Source organism: Callorhinchus milii, unplaced genomic scaffold (genome assembly GCF_018977255.1).
Source record: "Callorhinchus milii isolate IMCB2004 unplaced genomic scaffold, IMCB_Cmil_1.0 Scaffold4, whole genome shotgun sequence".
NCBI lineage: Eukaryota > Metazoa > Chordata > Chondrichthyes > Chimaeriformes > Callorhinchidae > Callorhinchus > Callorhinchus milii.
In genome coordinates, this window is record NW_024704745.1 from 76,842,011 (window position 1) to 76,865,400 (window position 23,390).

General features: G+C 41.5%; 1 protein-coding gene across 1 annotated transcript in view; it reads right to left on the reverse strand.

Moving 5' to 3' along the window:
• Nucleotides 1-22,373, reverse strand: part of tmem131 (transmembrane protein 131) — a 128,944-nt gene extending 106,571 nt beyond the window's left edge. Inside the window, 2 exon segments of the mRNA XM_007891120.2 lie at nucleotides 15,461-15,501; nucleotides 22,312-22,373. Of these exon segments, the coding sequence (XP_007889311.2) occupies nucleotides 15,461-15,489 (29 nt within the window). The 5' untranslated portion in view covers nucleotides 15,490-15,501; nucleotides 22,312-22,373.
• Between the last annotated feature and the right edge of the window lie 1,017 nt (nucleotides 22,374-23,390).

Here is a 23,390-nt window from a genome sequence, read left to right on the forward strand (position 1 = left end):
TAAGGAAACTTGCCCAAGGTTTCGCCCTCTGCCTGGAATTGAATTCCGGTCTCTCACTTGCAAAGCGAGTGCTCTAACCACTGAGCTACAGGACTCCACAACACATCAACAAGATCAACACACAAAATACATTGACAGGAAGCTAGTCAAGATCACTGAGCCTCTGCTACCCATTCCTCTAATTCACCCTTTACTGTTAACCCCACTTTCCCCATATCCCTTCATGCTTTCACTGCTCAGGTATCTATCCAGTTCATGTTTGAATGGTTCCCTTGTTCCAGCCTCAATAAAATACCACATTTGATACAGAGCCTTTCACGTCGCGAGGGCAACTCAAAGCACTTCACAGGGATTTACCAATAAGTACAGTGACTATTTTGTAGGCGAACAGTTTGCGTACAGCAATGTTCCACAAATAGCCATGACTAATTTTATCTGGTGGATTGCGAGCCAGGACACCAGGTGAAACTCCCTTCTAGTCTAGAATCATGTCATGAAATATTCTCCTGACCTGCTTTAATGTCTCAACAGAAACACTTGTGACAATGCAGCATTGCAGAGTGTAAGTTCCAAGTCCCGACATGGGAATTCCACCCACAACCTCCTAACTCAGAAGCGAGAACGCCACCAATTTAGTCACGTGTGGTTATAACAACAAATTGTTGTAAAAAGGGGAAGTGGATGAAAGAGGGTAGGATCCTATCCTACACTAACTTGCTCCTGAGCACCCCTGGAGGTGGCATCAGCTTGATGGTGGGCACGTCTACTCTAAGTAATAATCTTTGCATTTGATATAGCCCTATCACGTCTTCGAGACATCTCAAAGTGCTTCACAGAATATACTGTAAAGTGAATTGGTTTTTGATTATTTGGGCGAAATGTGGCAGCCAATTGGGCACAGCAATGATCCACAAACACTTTTGGATTGAGTGACATGATTATTATTTTTTTGAAGGGATTACAACAACAACAAAATTACATTTATAGAGCGCCTTTCACGTCGGGAGGATGTCCCAAAGCGGATTATTACCCCCGGGAAAAACAATCCACCAAAATCGACTAGCAACCGGGTTCCTACCTACTGCTAGGTAAACAGAGGCATGTGGAGTAAGGAAACTTGCCTAAGGTTTTGCCCTGGCTGAGGTCCAACTTGCAAGGTGAATGCTCTAACCAATACTTCAGAACTCCACAAAAGTCCTCTTGAACAGCAAGGTGTTGGTATTGGTGCCCTCCACTATACTGAACGCAGATGTCTATCAAATAGTTCATGAGGAAGCTCTGAGGCTTGGGATGAGAACTGTTGTAAGGGAAGTGGTGAGGTGACATGCTTGGCAACAGAGTGCCAGAATGGAGTCAACCCTCTGTGACAGCCTGAGACGTTACCCTACAAGAAGGGCTCTACATAAATGTAAGCCTCATAAAGATCTCATAAAAATTTAAACACAATTCCAAATCCACGACTGTTTAGTTGAACTCGCTTTAGTTGATACACACCTGACACTTAACACTACCTGGGTGAACAGTCAACCAGTCTAGTTTCCCACGTTTATAATTTATTCAAGCATGGCAAATCTATTTAAAGAAGCCTGTTGCACAGAACTCAATCCTGATATTGTCTCTCTTGCCTGAGTGATTATACTCCCAAGTGGCTCTCTGATGACATGTTAGCGCCTGACAATCACTTCCCTACTTACAGGAGCTGATGGAAGCCCTTGGGTGATGCTGGCACATCACGAGATGGCAAGTGACTTACCCAAATGATGACAACCACTATAGATGTAATCATTACTTGGGAGACATACAAATTTAATAACGCTAGAGTAAGCCTTATTATCCAGAGAAACAAATTTGAACGCAGGTTTACTAATTATACGGTTAAGCTCTAGACAGTAGTAATGCAGGGAATATGCAGTGTGAAGAATATACAGCTACAAGCTCGGGCCATTATAGTAGACCTCCATTATATCAAAACAATATGTTAAACACAATGAGGAGCAGCCACCAGTTAGTCCTTCATTAACACTGAGCCTTCAGTCGTTACGCCTATAAACTCTGGAACTTCCCTGCCTCAATCCATCCGCCTCACCTCCTTTTTATCCAACCCATCACGTTTATAAACAAAGCTGCACTACAAAGAAACACGTGATAATGGAGTCCTACTGTATTTGTCTCAGAACAGCGCTCTGCAAAAGTGACCTCTTTAAAAAGCAATTATCAATAGTTAATTTTAAAAAGTTATTTTTTTAAGAAAGTCTACACTTCAGGAATTCAACAACGTGCATTTATAGAGGCTTTCACATGAAAGAAAAGCTTTACAGAATACGTTCAATTAGAAAGGAAGTGAATGTGGTGAATGTAATGCTGGCAAAGGTGGTAGCTATTTTGTACCAGTGTCCTCCCACAAACATTTAAGATATTAATTTACTGCCCCCTCGCCCACATTAGTATTTGTCCATTAGTGATCTTACACAGAATGTTGGGTTGAAGTAAAAGGCGCTATACAAATGCAGTTAGTTGCCGTTGTTGTTAACAGCTTATGAATTGTTTTAAATGTAACAATTCTATCAATTAAATTAGCAATATTTCCAAACTTTTATGGGCTACCTAAAAGGGTTTTGAGATCATCATCTCGGCTGAACTCCAGGCCAAAGTTGGGGAGCACTGCATTAACTGTCAGTGGTGCCGCCCTTCAGATGAGATACTAAACCAAGGCCCCGTCTGCCTGTTCAGATTAGACAACGGAGAACGCCTGACACCATTCGAAAAGGGAAGTTCCTCCAGATGTCCTGGCCAACATTCCTCCAGATTAAAATTGGTCATTCACTTCACGGCTGTTTGTAGGATACTGCTGGATACAAATTGACTTTCGTGTTCGCTTACAAAATACACTTTACATTGAATGCTATGAAGCAATTTGAGACACTTCGGCGACATGATAAGGTGCTATATCAAAAGCAAGGATTATTATATTATTGATGAATTAATTTCTCAATAGATTTAATGATTCCCTATTTTTAAGAGGTCAAATGCTCTTTTAAGAGCATACAACACAATACTTGCAGCAAACTCAGCAGCACCACAAAAGTCTATTTCAGTTCTATTTTCCCCCCACTGTGTGGGAGATATCTGCTTTGCAGGAACCTGAGTTACAGTGAATATGCAAAGGACACTAACAAGATGTTTTAACACTTTTTGGCCAATACCAAAAATATATACAGCGAATGAGATCATTCAAGATCGCCCCAACACCTCTAAACACGTCTAGGTTTTATTTTAAAATACCCAGTATTCTCATGTGAGAAGCATGTGTCCATGTTACAGCTGCAAAGACAATTTAGAACTCAAACTTTTAAAAAGTGAACACTTCCAGTCTGAAACTAGATTTTAAACGTGGTTACTTCTCATTTAATCTTCGTTTCAAATTTTTTAAATGAGATGAAACATGATCTGATTTCTCTAGAGAATAGTCCTTTTCTTTGTAGGGTTGCCTTGCCTTGGGCATCAAGCATGCCCACTGCCCCCCCACCCCCCCAATAAAACTCATTTACTTTCATGGCTGTTTTTTGGGACGCTGCTGTGCTCAAATCAGCTCTCACTCGCCTACAAAGTACACAGTTGCTGCACTTCACAGTTATAAGCTGCGAAGTGCTATGAGACATTCTCTTGGGTGTTAAAGGAGCAATATCAAATGCGTTATTACTACTAGCAAACAGCTGATTTAACTCAACCCATGTCACCTCCTTACTCTCACCCAACCTCCCCTTCCCTCTCTGGTTGGGATCGGTGACAGATTATGGGAAGGTGATGGGCAGATCGCAAAGTTTGTGCAAATATTAGCGAGCTTCAGAGTTTTGGTTACCACTGTTGGTGTAGAGAGGAGCACCGGTTATGCTCTGAGCCCAGAATCAACAACTTGTCAATTTTTCTTTTTGAAAAAAAAAGAAAATTCATTCTTTCTCCTTGAGGCTTGGTTTTGAATATCAGAGGCTGATGATGTCTGTGGTATGTGTCTCTGTTTTTCAGATACCGTGTAATACATCGAGTCCTGTAGTTTAGTGGTTAGAGCACTCGCCTTTGCTCGAAACCAGCAAGTTTCCTTGCTCCACAGGCCTATAATAATAATAATCCTTGCATTTGATATAGCGCTTTTCACGTCGGGAGGACGTCCCAAAGCGCTTCACAGAACACACTGTAAAGTGAATTGACTGTATATTTGTGGGTGAACGCGGCAGCCAATTGCGCACAGCAATGTCCACAAACAGTCGTAGATTGAAAATGACCAATTTATTATTGTTTTAGGTTTTGGAGGGACTATTATTAGGCGTGTGGAGTAAGGAAACTTGCCCAAGGTTTCGCCCTCTGCCTGGGATTGAACTCAGGTCTCTCACTTGCAAAGCGAGTGCTCTAACCACTGAGCTACAGGACTCCACGTATGTTTACCCACTATGTTTACCCAGCAGTAAGTAGGAACCCGATTAGTGTCGATTATCCGGGAGTAATAATCCCTTCAAGAATAGATAAATAAAATTGAACAATAATTTGGCCATTTAATCCACGACTGTATGTGGGACTCTGCTGTGTACAATTGGCTGTCGCATTTCACCCACAAAATATAACCAACACAGTGCAAACTTGACCATCAACCACATTGTCAGCTTTCTGACTCCATAAAATTGACGGCCCACGTTCAATAGGTCAAGTTCCCACACCTTAACGTCCGCACTTTATGCTCAGCAAAGTGAGTTTAATTAAAGAAAATGCATTCGAATGTCTCACCATTTTCAACAGATTATCCAGCTTCTCGATGATCACATTCAGATCAGGAAAGCAGAAAGCCTCAGGCTCCTATGTACAATCAACAAACAATTGATCTGCATGTTCATTTTTTCCCCATCAGGCTACGCATTGGACGTTAGTCTGATTTACTCGGTAATGCTATTATTTTGGGTTATGGGTTCAGGCATTGTCGGAGGTGCCGTCTTTTGCACAAGACTTTAAACAGACATCTTGTCTGGTTGAGCAGATGGACATTAAAGATCCCATGGCAATATTTGAAAAGAGAAGGCAATTTCTCATGGTATCTTGGCTAACAACCATCCAAATATAATGATCATTCACTTCATGGCTGTTACTCTGTGTAAATTGGCTATCATGTTGTCTGACAAATTCATAATTATTACACTTCACCTGGGAGAAGATGTATTACATGCTACAGAGTGGTCAACAGAATCAAAAGTGGGGAAAATAGTACAAATGGAACTGAAAGACGGAACATTTGCAGAAATGCTTTCTCTACTCGGACTTGGTGCCAGCTCTGTGCAATATATAAGCATTCTCACTGATTACATTAGTGCAGCCGAATCAACCATTAGCGGTCTGGCTTACTACAAAAATACCTATTAAAGTTCTGAGTGCCTCGTTCAGCTTTAAACCGAACAGACATCAGTCTACATCAAGCAGCTCAAGTCTGGCAACACCAGTTGAATAAGCAGGATAAGATTTTAAGATCTTTTAACTTTTGTCCAAAGTATAAGTGTTGATGAAACTACAGGGCAATTACTAATGTGTGTGAGGACAAAAATCATAACAAGGGATTTCTATACGATTTTGCGCTGTGTACATGTGTGTGTATGTGTGAGGCCCATAGGAATTCAGTAATCCATTAACTGAGATCTCAAACAAAAACATCTGGAATAGGTGGTAGGCATTGCTGAACACTAAACTAGATTTTAATGAATAACTAGATCGTTATGTACAAATTGTGCAAAATTGTACAAAGATTGTTAAAATACATAACAATAGTGTTTTTGGTACCATAATAAAGTGACATTGATACCCAAGAAGTTGATGTCTGAACGAGACCATAGCAATAGATAGGCTCAGGTAAGTTGTTCCATTCAATTTCAGATGAAGACTCATTAATGTGCAGAAAGCAACAGTCCAATGACATTTTGCCCAAGTGCATGTTTATCTCAAGAGAAGCTAGGACAGACAGCAAGTCTCCATGTACTGTTTAACGACTTCATTACATCGAGGCTCAACAATGCAAACTCACTGTTTGTCGGCCACCCCAACTCCTCCCTCCACAGGCTGCAGATCATCCAGAACTCTGCAGCCCGTGTCCTCTCCCACACCAGGCTCTGCGAACCTATCACTCCCATCCTTGCCCGACTCCACTGGCTTCCCATCACATAGAGGATACTGTTCAAGATCCTGGTCCTCACCTTCAAAACCCTCCACGGTCTTGCTCCCCCCTACCTCTCCAACCTCCTAATCCCCTACCATCCTGTTCGCTCCCTCCGCTCAGCGGGCTCTGGCCTGCTTCACGTCCCCCGCCTTGCTTGCCCCACTATCAGCGGGTGGGCCTTCTGCCACTTGGCACCCACCTTCTGGAACTCCATCCCGCAGTCCCTCCGTCTCACCCTCCCTCGCCATATTCAAGACCCACCTCAAGACCCTCCTCTTTGACCGTGCTTTCGATCTCCCTGCTTTCCCCCTGCCCTCCGCCCTCTCCCACCCTGACCCCCAGCTCGGGTCCGCAACTCTGTCTGTCCACGCCTTGGGATTTCCTCCCGACGTGAAAGGCGCTATACACATGTCATTTTGTTGTTGTTGTTGACTGTATCTAAATGTGCTGCTATCCTCAGCTGGAAACTACACATAAACTGAAACTCACCGTTCCCTAATCGAGACACACCAAAGCTAATGTGGTATTTCCACGAACACGGGTTAAAATCACATGACAAAGAACAAACCCGGGATTGAACCTGGACCTTTCCAGGTAATTTTATATTTGTGCCATCCCATGCAGTGCATTTGCCTGCAAAATCATCTAAGCATGTCTCAGTTTTAGAATTAATAAGATACACAAAGGCTGATTTCAATGTTTATGTTGCAACTACTGGGAAGGTGAGATGGGAGTTTAGCACAGTTTCTGAGCTCATTATTAGGCCAGATGTTATGATCCATACCTTTCCCTTGTGGATGGTAGGACTGCCCACAATAGTAGCTGCATCAATGGGGCAAATTAAATAGATAGACGTCAGTTACTTGAAATAATAATGATTAATATTTGCATTTGAAACAGCTCCTTTCACGTTGGGAGGATGTCTCAAAACACTTGTTCTGTCAAAACATATTAAAATCTTTGACCGCATCCAACAGTACGACACCAGGGTTTATTGTAAAGTGTAGTAGAGGCTGGGTATTTTGTAAGCGAACACAGCAGCCAATTTGTGCAAAGTCCCACAATAGCCATAAAGTGAATGGCCAACTGGGGGGGAATTGTTGGATAAGGTGGTGAAGTATAATTTCCCCCAAACGACAAATAATTGTCATTGTTTGAAGTGTGAGAGTTTCACAGAGACGCAGACAGTTTTCGGTTGGGCAGTTTAATATTTCATCCAATTCTTGCCAAATTCCATTTAGCTGCAATTCGGTTTAGCTTTCCAGACAATGAGTTAATGGAGAATCTGCATTAAGGTACTAGGATTAACAGAACAAATATTTTATTTATAAGTGAAACAAATTCAACTGAATGAATGTTTACACTGGGGCTGAGCCAGAGCAATAAGGTAGATGATTTGCCATCCATAACCACATGCCTTCAAGGTCATTCTCCTATATCATTTGCAGTTGAGCAATAATGTCATTTATCATGTGCTTCATATCGTACAAAACATAATCAATCACATTTTAACTCTGGTTCATTAGCCATGGTCGTTTTTTTTCCCCCAAAACTGCAGATGATAAATATAGCTCTAGGTGAATGGAGAGGCTCCACAATGCGATATTCAGCTGGACTTGTGGTTCAACAAGCAGTCTTGAAATAACTCAATGCCACAAAAACCACGGGAATATACATGCATCTGTCATTCAACGCTGCTTACAAGAAGCTCTTTTCTGATGGCTCAGTGGGGAAAAGTACTGCTTGGTGCATGAAGATCATAAGGATCCCATTCGAATCCCGATCTGTACTGAGTTGGGCGATTCCTGGTGGTGATTCGATTAGCCTCACGGCCCCCGGGTTAGGTTGAAAGATGAAAACATTCCTGGCTATTATATGAGAATTCGTAATGAAAGATGGCCATGTATAAGAGTGTGAATAACTCTTTTCACTCAAGGCCTGCTGATGCTTCATGCCAAGACTCACAAGGTGCAATTTTACCTATAGAGCATTGTCTCCAAAAACTCCCTGCCTCTATCCATCTGCCTCTCTTTATGTCTTTAAATTACATACTAAATTACACAAGGTTATCTGGTGATCTGGCAAGCCAAAGGTTAATTGCCACATTAACTTCCCATTTTGATTAACACTCTACCAACAACATACTGCCTCTTCAATTAGCACTGCTTACTTACAGAAAATTAATCCCTTTAAAGGCTGAAACAGTACATATTAACAAATGTCTGGCAGCATATTTAAGGAAGTAATAATAATAATAATCCTTGCATTTAGCGCCTTTTATATCAGGAGGCCAACAAAAACAACAATAAATTACATTTGTATAGTGCCTTTCATGTGAGAAGGACGTCCCAAGGCGCTGGACAGTCAGGGATCCACATCCGAGCTGGTGGTTGGGATCAGGAGTGGTGGATGGTGGGGAGGGTAGGGGTAGGAGGATGACTGAAGACACGGTCGAAGAGAAGGGGCTTGAGACAGGTCTTGAAGGAGGCAAAGATATCTCAAAGCGCTTCACAGGATTTACTGTGATTTGGAGCGCCTGTGTATTTGTGAGCGAACTCAGCAGTTAATTTGTGTAGAGCAATGTCCCACAAGCAGCCATGAAATGAATGACAAATTTTCTTTTGGGGGGGTGATTGTTGACCAGGACATCGGGAGACATTCCCTCCTCTTTTCAAATACTGCCACGGGATCTTTACCATCCACTTGAACAGGCAGATGGGGCCTCGGTTTTCGTGTGTCATCTGAAGGACTCCACACTGCAAACCCCTCCCCCCATCCCCCTACCCAGTATTGCACTGGAATATCAACTTAGATTGTGTGAGTTCAAGTTCTGACGTGGGGCTTGCGCCCACAACCTTCGGACCCAGAGAGGTGAGCGTGTACGGAGTCACATACGATTCATAAAATAGTTTGAGCTTTGCTCTCATGAGTCACTATCATGCCTGCATTGGACTGCAATTAAAATTCTTGGCTTGGAGAATTCTTTCTCCTCCTCTGCCTTGGTTCAATCAGGTACAAGATTAGATTACAGCTGTTGAACATCCCACCTTGAACAGCCAATCTCAGTTTGACATTTTTCAATCATCAACAATAACTTCACACATGTGGGCCGTGCCATGACTAATTTATTATCTTGCAGTAACCCAGCAAGTATTACAACATAGCTATGATTCAGTCATTCAGAATCTTAAAAAAAACACTTTTATGCCCAAACAAAGAAACTAAAATCTATTTAAAACTGGAACATTTCCAAGTTAAAGGAAAATATTTGTTTATAAACAAAGAGTAGAATGTCGATCCTGGGTAAATGTGTTACCTTCTCGTTTTCAAAAGGTATAGACGCCTTGTTCATTTCTAAATTGATTCCTGAGCAATGTCTGTCCTTCGGATGAGAAGTTAAACCGAGGTCCCACCCGTCTGCTTAGGTGGATGTTAAAGACCATTTGAAAAGACAAATGAGTTTCTCCAAGTGTCCTGGCCAACAATACCCCAAAATAAAATTGGTTACTCACTCCATTGCTGTTTGTGGAACATTGCAGTGCGTTTCGCCCACAAACTCCACAGTCAATCCACTTTACAGTATATCCTGTGAAGCGCTTTTAGATGTCTCAATTACGTGATAAGGCACTATATCGAATGCAAGGATTATCATATTATGTACATGCTAGAGTGATGAAGTACAAGAGTTCCCATGCCATAGAGCCTGGAGAAAATGGGAATAGTCATGGACTGCTTCGGACTGAAAGTGTGTCTTATTCAACCCCCCATCCACCCCCTTCCCCCACAAAGATTTGAGTATTTTCTAAAATATAGCAACTGTCCACCGGGTTTGCAAACACCACCATAAAGTGGTTTATGACACGTAAACACTTCTAATCCCATCGCCACTAAAGATACTGAACAGATATAGCTACCACATCACGGTAGAACTTCGCTCCTAAAAAGGATGAACAGAACAAGTGAAGGAAAACCAATGCGTAGGATTTGAAGTTAGGTTAAGTTCAGTTCTTTCACTTACCATTACTGTACAACGTTTCTAAGAGCTTGGCAGCTGGCATACTAATTGCAAACACTGTTACACAATTTGCCTTGCATATCTGAAATTACTTGCTGTTTTTTTTTCACAAGTCTTCTGCTACCAAGAGTTCACAGAAGCAAAGATTCTGCCAGTTCTAGAGGATGTAATCTCTCCCCAGGGTGAGAGATGGGTTGGCAGAAGCCAAAATATAAGGGGCCATGAGGAGCACAGTGGGATATTGCTGGAACTACTGCTAAAACTGCATTATCAAGGCCCACAGAGTCACCTCAGCTCAGGCCGCTCTTTACCAGGTGTAACACTAAAGAGTAGGCAGGAGACCCTGTTTACCTTCCTGAATAGAGCTCTAGATACAGGGTGCAGAACACAAGAGCAGAGAGGGTACACTAACATCGAACAATACACTGGTTAGGCCACAGCTGGAACTCAGCTGGAGTATTGCGTTCATTTTTTGGCACCTTATTTATAGAAAGCCTTGGTGAGGAGGTGACCATAAGCACGGTCGAAGAGGAAGGTCTTCAATCGTGATCTGAGGAGGGGAAAGAGGAGCAAGGGGAGGGATTGGGGGAAAGAGAGTTCCAAAGCTTCGGGGCGTGGTGGCTGAAAGCACGGCTGCCGATGGTGGAGCGGAGTGGAAGAGGGTTAAGCAGGAGGCCAGACACAGCATTTGAAATGGATAAACAAATGAAGAAAATGATATTAAAGGCTATGTAGACAGGGCAGAGGAATGGGATTAGTGTAGGCTCTTGAGGGAGATCTCGCACCAGCACAGACACAATGAGCCAAATCATGTCCTTGTGTAGTATAAACTCTCACTTCCCCCTCAAGGAGGAGTCACAAGGTATCTGGAAAACGTGTGCTTGCGTTCTTTCCTAATGTCCAGGAACAGACATCTGGAATACCAGGAACTCCTTTCAGGCAAGTATGTTGACCGTCAAGGTTTCACATAGCACGTGCATAACGTTTTCCACAATTTTCTCCTGGCACTAGCCAGGACGCACACTGTATCTGTTAGGGCATAAACTCTCAAAAATATACTCCAGTATTCTGCAATCTTGAGTTCCGGTTGCACTCTCTCCGACCACTACGTCATCTTACATTCTTTATAGTTCACAGGAGAAGAGAGACTCTTTGACCATTGCATTATCAGTGCTAGCCATCAGAACTTCTCTCACAATGCACAAATATGACGGTGAGAATACAAAAATCCAGAGGGGAAATCCGAGCAATTAGTGTATGGTTGTAATCCAAGAGGTTGGTTTTACAATGAATCGCTTGGCAAATTACCTCTATAATTATGATCAATAATAATAATAATTATCCTTGCATCTAGATGTCTCTGTATGCACTGTAAAGTGAATTGACTGTATATTTTGTGGGCGAAATGGGGCAGCCAATTGCTCACAGGAGTGTCCCACAAACAGTCATGGATTGAGTGACCAAATTATTATTATTATTGTTTTTTTTCTTGAGGTATTATTATCAGCCATGTGGAATAAGGAAACTTGCCCAAGGTTTCGCCCTGCCAGGAATCGAACCCAGGTCTCTCACTTGCGAGGCAAGTGCTCCCACTGAGCTACAGGATTCCGATATGATTAATTCAGGGCTTAAAAGTAGCAAGAGTTCAGCGTACAATTAGCTTGCTCTCAAATAAAAACAAAACTGGCCACAGCCTCAAAAATCTGCATAGAAGCACTTATTTTAGTGTGCAAGAGAGGGAATTTCCTTCCATTTTAATAAGTCCAATGTCATTGCCAAACAACTCTCCACAAACAAACATTAATGTGCATTCCCACAATTAAAACCCACAGCGTGGACTTCACCTTTCTTTAAAAAAATAGAACATATCAAAATTTACTTTCAAATATATCACACCATGAATATTTTTTCTTGGGGAGGAATAGGATACATAAAGCAGCAGAGAGTAGGCACAGTAGAATTGCAGCACAATCAAGATGTTCAGATGCGTTCATACACCACACAGAGAAGTGCGATTTATGAAAGTTATTGGCACTTTCAGACTACTGTTCAGCCTAGAACATAAAGTCCCAAAAGATTGTTTGCATACACTGTAAACTAAACATTCATAGCTTGCAGTTCAGCAACTCATCTTCTCTTTTCATTGCCATGTTCTGCCAACAGAATGAGAACAGCGAAGCAACGCAGTTAGAAACGCAGGGTACGGACCACACATTAAAGATTTCCTTTGTTATAATAACATACTAATCCTTGCATTTGAAACAGTGCCTTATCACGTCATTCGGACGCCTCAAAGCCCATCACAGAATATATTGTAAAGTGGATTGACTGTGTATTTTGTGGGCGAAACAAAGAGAATTGGACAACATTAGAAAAGCAAAGCTGAGGCAGAGATACTTTGCCTTCCAAGAAATATAGCTGCAGCAAAAACCCTTACACCCCACCACAAACATCCACCACCATCCATCACCTCCCATTTGACACATTTTACTTTCTCATCAACGCCACATTAAAAAGAAAATCACAGTCAACCATTCATTCTCTTCCCTTCCCCCATGAAGGGCCGTGTGTCTGCCTGATTGCAGTAAATGTGCACCACTTAAAATAAATTGTCACCTTCCTGAATTTTTCAAGAGAGTTTCCGGCATATTAATATGAATGCTTGACTGCTTTGACAGTTTGCTTCAACTCATCACTGACATCCCAAATGACCATCTTTGATTCCAACAAGAACCAATGGGACAATTTAATGTGTTGCTTGGAAAGCAGCCAAATGCAACGATTAAGCCTGGTCTACTCACACACACTGCAATTTTCCCTCATTGGTGCCTTTACAATATTGCTGCCCCAATGCTTTCTGACAATGCGGCTGCTCTGGTACAATTATACCCGCAAGAAACACCAGCTTTCCCCAGGACAAAGTGCCATTGAGTGAAATAATAGTTTAAAAAAATTATCATTTGGTCACTCAACCCACTACTGTCTGTGGGACACTGCTGTGTGTAATTGGCTACTGTGTTTTACCCACAAAATACACAGCTAATTCACTTTACAGGTGAATTGTGAAGCGCCTTGAGACATCTCAACAACATGATAAGGCATTATATCAAATGCAAAGTTTATTATTAAATACAATCCATATGCTGTCAATTCTAACAAGAACAACACTGGATATTTTGTCCAAAGTACTGGTTCCTGACAAGGCCATAAAGAAGCAAAGCCTCAATCTAAACAACAACTTCCCCTACGCAGGGTAGAGTCCCAGAGGCCTGAACCTAAGAGCAGGTTAAATGGAAACGCTGACAGACATCTGGCTGTGAAAAAAAGGACAGACTTCACAACAGACATAAAACAGGAAATCTACATTTCAGGGTCGTGACAGATCTGAATACTGATTCTAACAGTACGATTCACACACTCAAATGAAATGCTGCATTGTCCTTCGTGTAGGAGTTAAGCCGAGGTCTTGCCTGTCTGTCCAGAGGACGTTAAAGATTCCAGGGCACTATTCAAAAAGAGAAGGGGAGAAGGGAGTTTCCCTTCTCTTGGCCAACAAGCAAATAAAATTGGTTATTCACTTCATGGCTGTTTATGGAACATTGCTTTGAATAAATTGGCTGCTGCATTTGCCTATAAATATAGTTACTACATGATGGTAAATCCTATGCGCTTAACATTGCTGGTTGAAGCACTTTGAGACAACCTCCTGACGTGAAAAGTAATATGTCAAATACAGGTACTATTATTATTGCTGTAGAGCAGTTCATCATAACAGACAACTTTTATAACCTCCAATCTCATTCCTAAACAGATATTTATCAACTGTTTTCATTGGAAGTCTAATGCACGGAATCCTCGTGGTGTCTAGACTCACTTGGCTCGGGAGCACTGTTGATTTGGAAGCCATGCCCTCCTGTTCTGTGTTCACAGTTCTATCATCTATGCTGTTCAGCAGTTAAAAAGTCTTGGATTATATAAACCCCTCAAGTCATTTTTCCTACCAAAAAAAACTTGGCAAGTCTCACGTCACAAAAGCCCCAATTTCCAGAATCAGCTCAGCCACACTTCTTAGAATTCTCCCTCTGTAGTGAATCAACGCGTTTTGACAATATAATACAAATTTACATTTACATTTTTATTGCCCTTTTACATGTCTCAAAGCACTTGACTTTGCTGCTGGGCACCCGAGCTGGGGGGTGGGAGCTGAAGGGAGTGCGGTCAAAGAGGTATTGAAGAAGGGGCTTTTAGAAAGAATGTGCCCCAATTTGTATATTATTTGACATGTGACTCACCAGAGATCTATGCAAATTACAATGTTATTTTGATTGATAATACATCGTCTCAAATGCCTTTTAAAATGTTTTTGGTCAGCCGGGTGTCTGACAGATGTGGAAACCCATCACTGTTGCTTAAGAGTATCCAAACCAAGCTGAGAACTCCAGGCATCCCACCTACACATGGGAATCTCAGAGACAGATTGCTGTAATGGAATGCGCTCTCTCTCTCTCTCTCTCCCTGGAGGGACACACCCTGCTTACCTAATGCCATTTTAACAACAAGTGGGTCAATTGTTATTACATGTTACAGCATTGGTCTTGAATTTAACTGAAATATTTGAGTTTCATTGGAGTAGAACACCAGTTATCTGCACCACAATTATCTACAGTGTCATTTTGCATTGAACTGTAAAGCGGAGGTAGACAAGGACTGAGATAATGATCAGAAATATTGCTGTGCACATTTGCAAAGAGTAATTTTCACCATCACTACCCCTTTTGTAAAATTCACGTTAACAAAAAAATGATTCACTTTGACGTCTTTGAATTTGGTTTTGAAAATTACTCTGAGTAACTTTTTAAAGTCCTTTTTAAGACCTTAATGTTAGAATTATACTAGAATTGTGCAAGATTAACTGATAACTGACAGTGCTAAGTGCACTGTTGTAACAAAGTCTGCAAAACCAACAAATCTTTTATACAGCTTCACTGAGCATAGTTCTTCTGATTTATATACAGAATTACAGTGGACCAAATGACTTCCCATTCTCTGCCACTGTATAAATATCTGATCCTGGCATTTCAAAAGGGCATTACAACTCTTTTTTAAGTTGAAGGCAATCCCAATTAATGCCGCAATAATACTTTTAGTACTATGAACAAAATTACACTCTGATTCAAACAAAGATGAAACATGTTTTGCTATTCAAACTGAGCTTTAAATTGACTGGTTGGCAGAAAGGTTTAACCAAGGTTACGTACCTTTTCTGTTGATATGAACTGAGGCCCATGTCGGACTCCGTCTAGAAGCAAAAAAAAAATAGTTATTATAGTCAAGGTCCAACATGCAAAATAGTGGGTGGACATAATTTTTTTCATAGAATTTTACAGTACAGAAGGAGGCCATTTGGCCCATCTTGCGTGTGCCAACTCTTTGAAAGAGCTATCCAACTAGTCCGACTCCCATGGTCTTACCCTAGAGCCCTGCAAATGTTTCCTTTTCAAGTAGCTTTTTTTTGTGCTTAATAAAACAAATGTAAGGAAAAATCAAAAGACCGCAATGTTTAACAGAATTAAAAGCCAATGTACAACCAAAGCGCCTTCTCAGGGACATAGCACAGTACTGATGAGCTGTTCCAGAGTAACAAGATTTGAGTTCCTTTGCTGTACACATTTTCTCCACCTCAACTTTAAAGCTGTTTTAAAACTTATGAAAGGGGGGAGAGAAAGAAATGAAGAGGATAGAGAGAGAGAGAGAGAGAGATTACTTGAAGTCAGATCCCTGTTATAATGAGATAAGGTGCTATATCAAATGCAATGATTATTATTATTATTACACGGTAGCTTGCATTCATACGATCTGCAAAATGGATTGTCATCGATCAGCACTCCTGGGTAGTTGGGTCACCACTGACGGGTCAACTTTCTACACTTGCTCCAGGGCCAGGTGGCTTTCTGGAATCATTATCCGTTTCTTGTGAATAAGCAGAATGAAACCCTGCTCGATGCTAGTTAGTCATGCCCTTGGGTACACGCTATATACTTTTGTGTTCAATCCCCTTGAAGCATACAGTGCAAGTTCCAATCTCACTCCGCAATCACAACTACCAGCGTAAAACAAAGTCCAAACATCTTCCCTTTATTAACTATTCCTTCATAGATAAGGGGGAAGAAAGGGTTAATAGTAATAATAATCCTTGCATTTGAAATAGCACTTCATCACGCTTTTGAGACGTCTCAAAGCGCTTCACAGAATATACTGTAAAAGTGAATGGAATGTATATTTTGTGAGCGAAACGTGGCAGTCAATTGCGGACAGCAGCAGCTCACAAACAGTCGTGACCAACTTATTATTATTTTTAAAATTTATTAATTACATTTACCCTCAAATCTCTGTGGCTTCAGCACAATTTCTATAATTTCAACCACATGTAGGGCATGCTGCCAAGAGACAAGTTTAAAAGACCCCACAGATACACAAGTGATTCTCTCATTAACCACAGAAGCACTTCCTAGGTGCTTTACAGTGACGTTTAGAGTAGTCGCCCACATCGCTGGAAGATCACAGTATGCGTTACGTCCCTTCACCTTGCAAATTTCCCACATTAGACACTGACATGATTTAATAATTAAAAGTAATAACCAAAACCTCATGAACATCATACAAAAAGCATACGCATCGTGGAATTTTACAACCCTGAAATGGGTCATCCCACCCATTTAAGTCTGTATTGGTATTTTTCTTCGCTTGATCTAACCCCACTCACCTAACCGACTCTCCATACCCATTAATATTCTTTTATTCCCCCCCCAACCAAATTCCCTTTTCAAAGAGTTTATGAACTCTGTTCTCAACAATTGTTACGAAACAAAAATCGAACTACTCAAAACTTTATCAGGCGTCAGTCAGCCTGGTTCAGTTGGTAGCAATCTCACCTCTGTGTCTGAAGATTGTGGGTTCAAACCGCATGTTTAATAATAAAGAATAATCCTTGCATTTGATATAACACCTTATCAGGTCTTCTAAACGTCTCAAAGTGCTTCGCAGAATATACCGTAAAGTGAATTAACTATACTTTTTTTGTGGGCGAAAAGTTTAGTGCTTTGATCTCACATTTCTGGACTGACATCCCATGGCAATATTTGAAAAAGAGAAAGGTGCATCTCTCAATGTCCTGGCCAACAATCCCCCAGTTAAAATTGGTCATTCATTTAACGGCTGTTTCATGGCAGACACTTCTGAGTGGAAAATTGACAGCCTTCAAAATACCCAGTCACATTACAGTACATCCTCTGGCGTGAAACTTACTAAATTAACAATAATTATTTTTTTTNATTTGTGCACACAGGCTGGGAGCAGTACTAATTCAAGGAGCAGAGCACACAAGCTCCACTCATTAAATCAATACTGTGTCTGCTGGGCTCAGTTAAGTGTATTTTCATTTTACTGTATACACAAATTTCACCAGTATCTGTGCAACAAGTGTGTGCCTTCATTTTGCAACTCTCCTCACGTCACATTATCCAAGATTTTTAAAGTAAAAGTGTAGCAAACTCTCACCACTTACTTCATTGCCCATTTCCCTCTTCCACTTCCTCTTTTTCTCGAATGCTCTGCCTACCACATAAGAGAAATTTCTGCTGGGAAAGAAAAACTTCCCCTCTCTGTAGGCTCGGCACAGTACAACACCAGCTGTTTTCAAAACTTCTCGTAACAAAAACTCATTTCAAAACTTCAGTTCCAGACTTTATCTAACTCTTGTGAAAAAAGATTTCTCCGAAATATTCCTTGTTCCTTTAAGTGCTCCGAGACGCAATCCGTGAAGGGGGCTACATAATAATAGTAATCCTTGCATTTGATATATTGCCTTATCACATCGTTGAGACATTTCAAGGCGATGACTGTGTATTTTGTGGGCAAAAACGCAACAGCAAATTGTGCACAGCAGTGTCCCACAAACAATTATAGATAAATTTATATAAATCAAAGTAAAAGTGTGCAAGTTGTCGTTAATATAATAATTTTCAAATCTTGAGCCAAATACAGGTAACTGGTCTTGAATGCTTTGCTCCTTGCCAAAAGAAACATCTTTCACACTACACTGTGCTGGTGGAGCACGATGCCGAGCCGGGGGGGTGGGGGGTGGAGATGACTGTAGGTACGGTCGAATAGGAAGGTCTTCAGGCATGACCGAAGGTGGAAAGGAGGGGGCAAGGCGGAGAGACAGAGGAAGTGTTTTCCAGAGTTTCCGGGAGTAGTGGCTGAAAGCGCGATCACCGAAGGTTGAACATTGGCAAAACGTCTCAAAGAACTACACTAAGTATATAGTGTAAAGTGAACCGACCACATATTTTGGAGGCAAACTATTTTGTAAGCGAACATAATGGCCAATGGCCTGATGCAGGTTTGCAAGAATCACGGCTTGGGGACCGCTCATACGTTCTTTATCGGGCATCTGAACAGGCAGATGAGACATCGGCATAATATCTCATCCGAAGGACAGCACCTCCAACAAGCCTAGACCACAACCTTAAAGTACTAACAGAGGACACAATTACAAACCTGACTGAGAGGCAAAAGTGTCACCAACCGCCCCAAGCTAACACTCTCCTTGACACACATTGCACTCATATAGATGACGTTTTTTGAAAAACATTGACACCCGTGAAGTTCAAATCATCGTTTCCAATTGCAGGGCAACCGATGATAAGATGCCTTGGTTTAGCACGGAATGGCTTAGAGTGCAAGGTGCAGTGTAGACTAAGGCGTTGTTCATCTGGCTTCCTGTACCAACTAGTAATTTCTGCACAAAATAATGGGCTATCTTCCAGCTCATCAGGTCGCCGCTGGCATCACTTCCTACATGCTGCACAAATGAGCAGAAATCAGCGTAAACGTCATATCTTGAGCACAGGAAGTGAAGTCAGCAGTACATCCTTTGCCATCGTGCAGATATTTTTCCTGCATTTTGTTTTAGCAAGGCTGGGTTGAGTTTAAAGACCCAGACACAACTCACCACCATATTAGACCGAGGGTGGGGGGGGGTGCAGAAATCATCCTGTATAATTTTTTATTACTATTTGTTGGTAATACAATATTGGCGCCTCACATTAGCAATAATCGAAGCAGAGATGTCACATTCACAAGTGCTAAGACTAGTATACCGAGGATGACACTCTGTGCAATAAATAATAATAATAATCATTGTATTTGATATAGTGCCTTATAATGTCTTTGAGATGTCTGAAAGCGCTTCACAGAATATACTGTAAAGTGCATTGACTGTATATTTTGTGGGCAAAACATGGCATCCAATTGCACACAGCTGTGTCCCACAAACAGTCGTGGATTGAAGTGACCAATTTTTTTTAAAAAGAAATTATTACCCCCAGAAAAGCGATTCGCTAATCGACTAACCATCAGGTTCCTAGTTACAGCTAGGTAAATAGAGGCGTGTGGGGTAAGGAAAATTGCCCAAGATTTCATCCTGCCAGGAATCAAACCCAAGCTTGCGAGGCGAGTGCTCTAACCACTGATAAATAATAATACTTTGATATACTGCCTTTTCACTTCGTCGAGATGTCTCAAAGAGCTTCACAGAATGTACTATAAAGTGGAATGCTTGTATATTTTTTGGGCGAAACATGGCAAGCAATTGCACAAAGCAGTGTCCCACAAACGTGGTGGATTGATTGACCAGATTATTGTTTTTACTTTTTTTTGGAAGGGATTATTACCCCTGGAAAGCGATCCGCCATGTGACTAACAAAAGGGATTCTACTTACTGTTGGTAAACAGAGGCGTGTGGAGTAAGGAAATTTGCCTAAGGTTTCGCCCTGCCCAGAAATCGAACCCAGGTCCACTTTTGCGAGTCGAGTGCTGTAACTAATACGCTACACGATGCCACATCATCATGGCCAAATTTCAGAATCAAATCATAGCATCATAGAATCATATAGCACAGAAAGAAGCCATCCTAAAAGAGCAGTCTGTGGGGCATTCAATTCGTATATATTCTAATACATTCGGTTCCTCGTTGAGGTGCCTAAATTTGTGCAGACCATCTTCTTACTGCTTTGCATAAAGTTGTTCCTCATTCAGATCATGGATCATGTGCCCTAGCTTTGTGAACATATCCAAAGCAATATTCAAATTCTTATCTGACTGTTTTGTTTCTCTCTCTGTTATGTTTCTCTCTCAAAGCAGAGAGAGGGAGAGGGAGAGAGAGAGAGAGACAATGAGATGGAGACCTACACGTGGATCTCCATATACATTTGTAAATGACAGAAGAACCTTTGGCCTCTGTGATTACACTAATTATCAGTGTGTATGAGCGGAGGTTTGTTGGATGGACCTCATCACTGGGATAAAATAAGTTGTGTGAGAGGCTTGATCCTGGCCTTCACAATGATGAGGTGCAGATATGAATAATTATTTGACTCGGAACAAGAGACACAAGTTAATATAACTTGGATTTTCTCCAACTCAACGTTGACAAATAATAACAATGATCCTTGCATTTGATATAGCTCCTTATCATTATCAATATATAAATAAATAATAATTTGGTCACTCAGCTGTTTATGAGACACTGCCGGGTGCAATGGTTGCCACAATGACCTACAAATACACAGTGACTACACTTCACAGTAAAATTGCGTGAAGGCTGATATAAGGCACTATATCAAACGCAAGGATTATTAGTAGTAGCCGTATAAGGAGACATCCCAGGATTTGGAAGCAGTGCAGAGGACGCAAGGAGATTGATCCCAAGGGACAGAGAGATGATCTATTAGGAACAAGCTAGGGTTCAACATGTTTGGAAAAGGATGGTCTCAGAAGCTTCATACAGACTTAGATAAGAGGCTGAATGGGATTTAGAAAGTAAACCAGAACAATAATCTCAGGTAGACCAAGGCAGAAAGAGGGGACCTGTTTCAGGTCTGTGACCATAGCCTGTATCCTCTGTGAGCCTAGCAACCTCATCCAACCGGACATTAAAAATCTCACGACAATATTCAAAAAGAGAAGGGAGTTTCTCCCAGTCTCATGGTCAAACAACCCACCAGATAAAAAAAGATCTTCAAAGCAACCAAAACCCTCATCTATGCGCAATTGGCTGCTGCGTTTCGCCCACAAAACGTACAGTCAATTCACTTTAGTCTATTTTATGAAGCGCTTTGAGACGTTTCGAAGACGTGATGAGGCGCTATATCAAATGCAAGGATTATTATTATTATGAAATAGAATAATAATCCTTGCATTTGAATTAGCGCCTTATTATGTCGTTGAGGCATCTCAAAGAGCTTCAAGGAATACACTGTAAAGTAAATTTACAATATATTTTGTAGGCGAAACACTATATACCCCGATGTCCCACTATTATGTTAGAATTTGGATGCTCTTTAAAGCTCTCACACTGCAGGTGATATTTTAAAATCTAATGTAGTTCAATCTTTTAAAAAAACTCCAAACGGTAGCAAAAGATTACCAGTTCCAATCATAAAATTCAAACTAGTAAAACTGGTTGACTTTCGTTCTTATACTATTAATATTAATAATAATCCTTGCATTTGATATGGTGCCTTTTCTTGTCGTTGAGACATCTCAAAGGGCTTCACAGATAAACTGACTGTGTATTTTGTGTTCTTGTGCTATTCAAAGCTCTCAATTGGATTAGTGGCTTGGATTCATTCCTATTCCCAACTATTTGCTCTGCAAATGCAATTTTCAAGGATAAAGGAGTCTAAAAGGTAAAACTAGCGTTTATTGATCCAAATTTAGCTATGAAGTTTCTGTACCTCTGTGCAAAAGCATTCCAGTTTGTTCAATTGTCAACTGGCTGCCGTGTTTCGCCCTCAAAATAAACAGTCAATTGACTTTACAGTATATTCCGTGAAGTGCTTTGAGACGTCTCGAAGGCGTGATAAGGCGCTACATCAAATGCAAGGATTATTTATCGGTATTTTTTCGCGGTGCGAACTTCAGAAAGGCGAGTGATTCTCGAAGTGCACCAACGCACAAAAAAAAAACAAAACCCAACACTACAAAGTCTGCACGCGCTTTCGTACAACGGCATGCTTAAGAGGTTCTGGAAGAGCGTTTAACGTACCTGTAACAAGCCTCCGTCGCCGAAGTGTATTATCTCAATTATGTTTTCTGACTGGATGAACGCTGAAAAGAAAAAGAAGAAAGACGTGAGCCTTTTTCCATTCATTCTCGACACCTCGGGATGCTCGTCTCCTGCCACAATTTGGTGACGAGGGAAGTTGCTAAGCAAAGTGATGTCATAATAGTACGGGGTCACTTCTTTAGATGACCCACTTTCGTAGGAGACTGTCTTTTGCTCATGAGGATCGCTCGCTCGCTCTCTCCCTCTGAATTCGTTATAGCTGTTACATCAAGTGAGGTCACAATCGATCAGGTACACTTTCGATCAGGTTTCTCCGAACCCACCGTGACACGTCCCAAGTGCTAAACTTAGGGCACTCCACAAAACTGTGGCACGCGGGTTTTCTGGCTCACTCACCATCCAGTTCGCGGCACTTTTCAGATGCAAAATCAGGTCTCTAACTGCCCCCCCCCCCCCCCACCCCAATAACAATCCTTGAATTTGATATAGCGCCTTATCACGTCGTTGAGGTGTCTCAAAGCGCTTTGCGGAATACACTGTAAAGTGAATTGTGCACAGTAGTGTCCCACAAACAGTCGTGGATTGAGTGACCAAATTATTTTTTTTAAGGGATTATTACCCCTGGAAAACGATCCGCCAATCAATTAACACCCGGGTTCGTACTTACTGAAAGGCGCTACACAAATGTTATTTGTTTTCGCTGTTGCTGCTAGTTAAACAGAGGCGCGTGGAGTAAGGAAATTTGCCTAAGTTTTCACCCTCCCCAGGGTCTTCTCACTTGCGAGGCAAGAGGTCTAACCAATACACTACAAGAATGGTACAAGGCACAGTCTTACTCCTCCTGAAGCAGCCAGCAATGTGATAAATGCCTCTCACTGGCAATTACCCATCCAGGGGCTGATGGTGCAGTGGCTTGGCTCATGGCAGTCGACCAGCACTGCAAACCCATAGCACAACGGCAGAGGAGCATTTCTGAGTGAAGCAGCTCTGTCATTCTCTCTCAACAACCATGGCAGAAGCCTAACTAGGAAATCAAATGCGAACATGTGCCCCTTCTT